General features: G+C 32.2%; 1 protein-coding gene across 1 annotated transcript; it reads left to right on the forward strand.

Annotated features, from left to right (window-relative positions):
- Positions 1-2,126: 2,126 nt before the first annotated feature.
- Positions 2,127-4,306, forward strand: LOC116030451 (gibberellin 20-oxidase-like protein). The gene is made up of 2 exons (XM_031272700.1): positions 2,127-2,547; positions 3,438-4,306. The coding sequence occupies exons 1-2, from the start codon at positions 2,195-2,197 to the stop codon at positions 4,048-4,050; spliced, it is 966 nt and encodes a 321-aa protein (XP_031128560.1). The 5' UTR covers positions 2,127-2,194; the 3' UTR covers positions 4,051-4,306.
- The last annotated feature ends 151 nt before the right edge of the window (positions 4,307-4,457 follow it).

Here is a 4,457-nt window from a genome sequence, read left to right on the forward strand (position 1 = left end):
AAGAGCCATAGAGATGCCATTTGAGCATAAGATGCTTGGCAATTACTTAATATTCTAATTATGTACATATATGCATTCTGAATATCCATTAATCAATTTCAGACATTCTTTTTATGTGCATATTAAGTATAACCCTTTGTGTGCTTATAATAAAACACATAGCTGGTTAACATGCGTTATTACATGGCTCTTTTAAGAGAATAATCTCACACCATTTTATAGCTACTATGCAAATGTAATTTAGCCCATTAAAATAAGAAAAAAAAATGTTATTTTCACTAGTAATAATTAAAAAAAAATTATTGACATGGTACTATAAATTTTATATATATATATATATATATATATATATTCGTTAATTAGTTATGAATTATCTTACGAGCCACCTTAGTAAGTGTAAAAAGAAAAGTTTAAAAGTTAGGTATATAATTATTTACAATAATTACACTTCAAAAAAGCAAAAGTAAAAGCTAAAGAAAAGGGTTTTTGGATGCGAATGTAGTGTTGTAGTAAAAAAAGTAAGAAAGAAAAGATAGCAACCCGATCTTACAGGGCGTTTGGTTGGTAGGAGGGAATTAAAGGGAAAAGAATTTTAATTCGGTGGAATTGCAATTCAATGAATAAAGTATGAATTGAAATTGCAGTGTTTGGTATGCAGAAATAAGAACATAGTAGTAGTAGTGCTGCTGCTGACAGTAGCAGTAGCAGCAGCAGTGATAATAATAATAATAATAATTCTTTCAATAATAATAATAAGTATACTAATAATAATTCTTTCAAAATAATAATAATAATAATAATAATAATTAATAATAATAATTCTTTAAAATTAAAAAAAAAAAAAAGAAAAAAGACAAAGAGTATGAGAGGAGGGGTAAAATTTGTCTTTACTCCAACAAAATTGCCCCTCCTCTCCACCGAATTGCAATTTATGGGGGTATTCCATAAATTGCAATTCATCATTTGGAGAAAATTACAATTTTACAGAATTGCAATTCTCTCCAACCAAACAATGTATTTTAGGAATTCATTAAATTGAAATTCAATGAATTGTAATTCCCCCAAATTATACTCAACCAAACTGCCCATTGATTGTACTTCGTGCCTCAAAATAATTTAAGAAGGGGTCTACAAATCAAAAGCTGTTTCTCCTTTTGTTGAGAAACTTTATTTCATTGCTAAAATATTAATTAAGGGTAATGCATGCATCTGTTAATTTTTCTTTTAGTTAATCTGAAACCACAAATTATAAAAATGTTTACTATTTTTTGTTATTGTGGATTTGTGGGCACGTTTAAAGGTAAGGTTTGAATCAAATTGTATATTTAAAGTGAAGAATACAACAGAATATATATAGTTACACATCAGGCTTCTAAGGGAAGTTACAATAGAATATAAGCTCAATTTAAGGCTAACAAACAGAGAAAGAGTAGGCGGGAAATTAAATTAGCATATAAAAATAATACAAACATAATTCGTCTTTAATATGTCCTCGTAAGATAGTGGATCTGTTGGAGACACCTAGCTTGGACCAAAATGGGAGAAACAAGGTGTGACCCAACGACATGGGGAGTACATATGCAATTTAACACCTCCAAGGAATATGCATTATGTACAAACAAAGAATCATCAGCCACCGTTTCGTGCACAAAAAAAAAAAAAAAAGATTTCAAATTAAAGCAAGGTGCTTCATCTTAGAATGAAACACTATTTATTTATAATTTTTAAATTTGATTTTTTGTGTTTAGTAGTATTTTGAATGTAGTTTCTAAATACATAAATTTCATATACTAATTCTAAATTTAATATTATAAAAAATTAAATTGTAAATAAATTCAGTCAAGTCTTGTTAACCTAAATTGTATACATAAAATAAGGCAGAATGAGTATATATATTATTAATGTATTCCTAAATAAAATTCTTATTCCATTAGTTATTCCGGGATTTTACCATTTGTAGAAGTCCATAGGAAATGTGGTGCATGATTATTACAAGTATCTTGTGAGTGATGGAGCGATCAAACTACAGTGAATGAAAACTGTAACCTTGTAGGCAAATTAAAGGGGCTTTAGATGCCTATAAAAGAATTGATGAAGCAGCTAGTATCTAGCCCAACCTAGTGAAACAAAGCATTATATTTACCCTATCATATCATATCATATCCTAGCTAGCTATAAGCTACCAACCTACAAAATGATTTTGCAGGAACCTATACAACTACCTGTCCTGGATATATCTCAGCCCCTAAATCCTCATTCTCTGTCTGCTCTTGCTTCAGCCTGTAAGGATTGGGGATTCTTTCATGTTTCCAATCATGGAATCTCCAAACATCTTTATGAAAAAATCCATTCCCTATCCAATAACCTCTTCAACCTCCCTCCAGATACCAAACTCAAGCTGGGCCCCTTTGCATCCCTAAGAACTTACACCCCTCATTTCATTGCATCTCCCTTTTTTGAGAGCCTCAAAGTTTCTGGACCTGACTTTCTGTCCTCTGCCCAGACTTCTGTAGATGTCCTTCTTGGTGAAAACCACACTGAATTCAGGTATATATATATATATATGCTCCCTTCACATCCCAGTTAGTTTGTTGTTGAGTTATTGCCCATAATCCATCCGACTTCTGTCCAACAATTTTCCAGTCTTTTGATGTTGGATTTGACCTTTATTAGTCCTGCTCAACAATCTCTAATTGTATTGTTTCAAGAATTTATCACTACACCAAATATGGATGGAATTTACCTTGTCCCCAACCAGAATAGGAAACAATTTTAGGAAACGGGTATATATATATATATATATATATATATATATATATATATATATATATATATATACTCTCTCTGTCCCATTACTATTCATTGGTCAAACTAACTCTTTTTTTATTGTTTATTTTCTTTAGTAATTTTTAATTATTTTTAAATTTAATTTTTTGTGTTTACCAGTACTTTTAATGTAGTTTTTAAATATATGAATTTTATATACTAATACTAAATTTAATATTATGAAAAATTGAATTAAAAATAATTTCAGTCAAGCCTCGTTAACCGAATCAGACAAACAAAATGGGAGGGAGGTAGTATTATTTTAATTTTTGAAACGACTTAGATTACAATTATTTAACATTTTGACTAAAGGTTGACTGGGAATGGAGAATTCACGTCCTTGCCTAATTCCCTGGGACCGAGATGGGGAATATTTTCAATTCCCCGTCGGGGACGTGATGGGTCCCGCCCATCCCGTTGCCATTGCTAACGCCAAAAGCTAACCCGTAGCAAAGGTCCAAATTTATTTTCACACATTTTCAAGATGCAAGGCGTTAGATTTAGCTCTTTAGACCTCCGACCAATAATCTCTTATTCACTTAGTGCTAAACTTGGCATCTCACTGAACTCCGCTCAACGGTAACATTTTCTTTCCCTTTTCTAATCTGTAGTCTGGTGATGAAAGAATATGGGAGCAAAATGACAGAGCTGTCAAGGTTAATCATGAAAACAGTGTTGATGAGCCTGGGAGAAAGCTTTGAGAAGAAATACTACGACTCAGAATTCAGCAATTGCCATGGATACTTGAGAATAAATAACTACACCCCACCAGAATCCCTGGAAGGTGAAGTGGAGGGTCTTGGAATGCACACAGATATGAGCTGCATAACAATCGCGTACCAAGACGAAGTGGGCGGGCTACAAGTAAGATCAAAGGATGATGGGAAGTGGGTTGATATCATCCCCCGTGAAGGGACCCTCGTAGTGAACATTGGGGACATGTTGCAGGCTTGGAGCAACGAGCGGTTCAGATCATCTGAGCACCGGGTGGTGTTGAAGAAGCTTGTGAACCGTTTCTCTCTAGCTTTCTTCTGGTGCTTTGAAGATGAGAAGGTCATCTCAGCCCCTGATGAAGTGGTGGGCAAAGGAAATACAAGATTTTACAGCCCCTTTGTTTGCTCCCAGTATGTCAAGTTCAGGGAGAATGATGAGAAAGGTAAGTTTGAAAAGATTGGGTTCACAGTTAAAGATTATGCTGGCCTCATGATGGATTTCCTTACTTAGGATCTTCGTATATAGATATAGTATCTTATATAGGTAATGTATAATATTTTGTGTATGTATATTGCATTCATGTTTGAGATTTGTGTTACGTTTGTTTTTAGTTAATTAGTTTGGTTTGTTTATAAGTGCATTATGAGATATATGCAAATTAAGACTACTTATAGTTGTTTAATGTTTTGTGTATACATGAGATAGATGTGTATTTACCATGGGTGTATTGGCAATAAAATCAAATCATTGTTTTCATTTACCAATATATAATACATTTTCTCCTTGTTCTTTTAAGAGTATTACCATTGACGATTGATTTTCCTTTTTAATTTTTTATGAGTCTTATTATGGAGCACCTTTTTTTTTTTTTTTTTTTTTTTTTTTTTTTTTTTTTTTTTTTTTTTTTTTTTGGGCAC

This window comes from Ipomoea triloba, chromosome 9 (assembly GCF_003576645.1).
Source record: "Ipomoea triloba cultivar NCNSP0323 chromosome 9, ASM357664v1".
Lineage (NCBI taxonomy): Eukaryota > Viridiplantae > Streptophyta > Magnoliopsida > Solanales > Convolvulaceae > Ipomoea > Ipomoea triloba.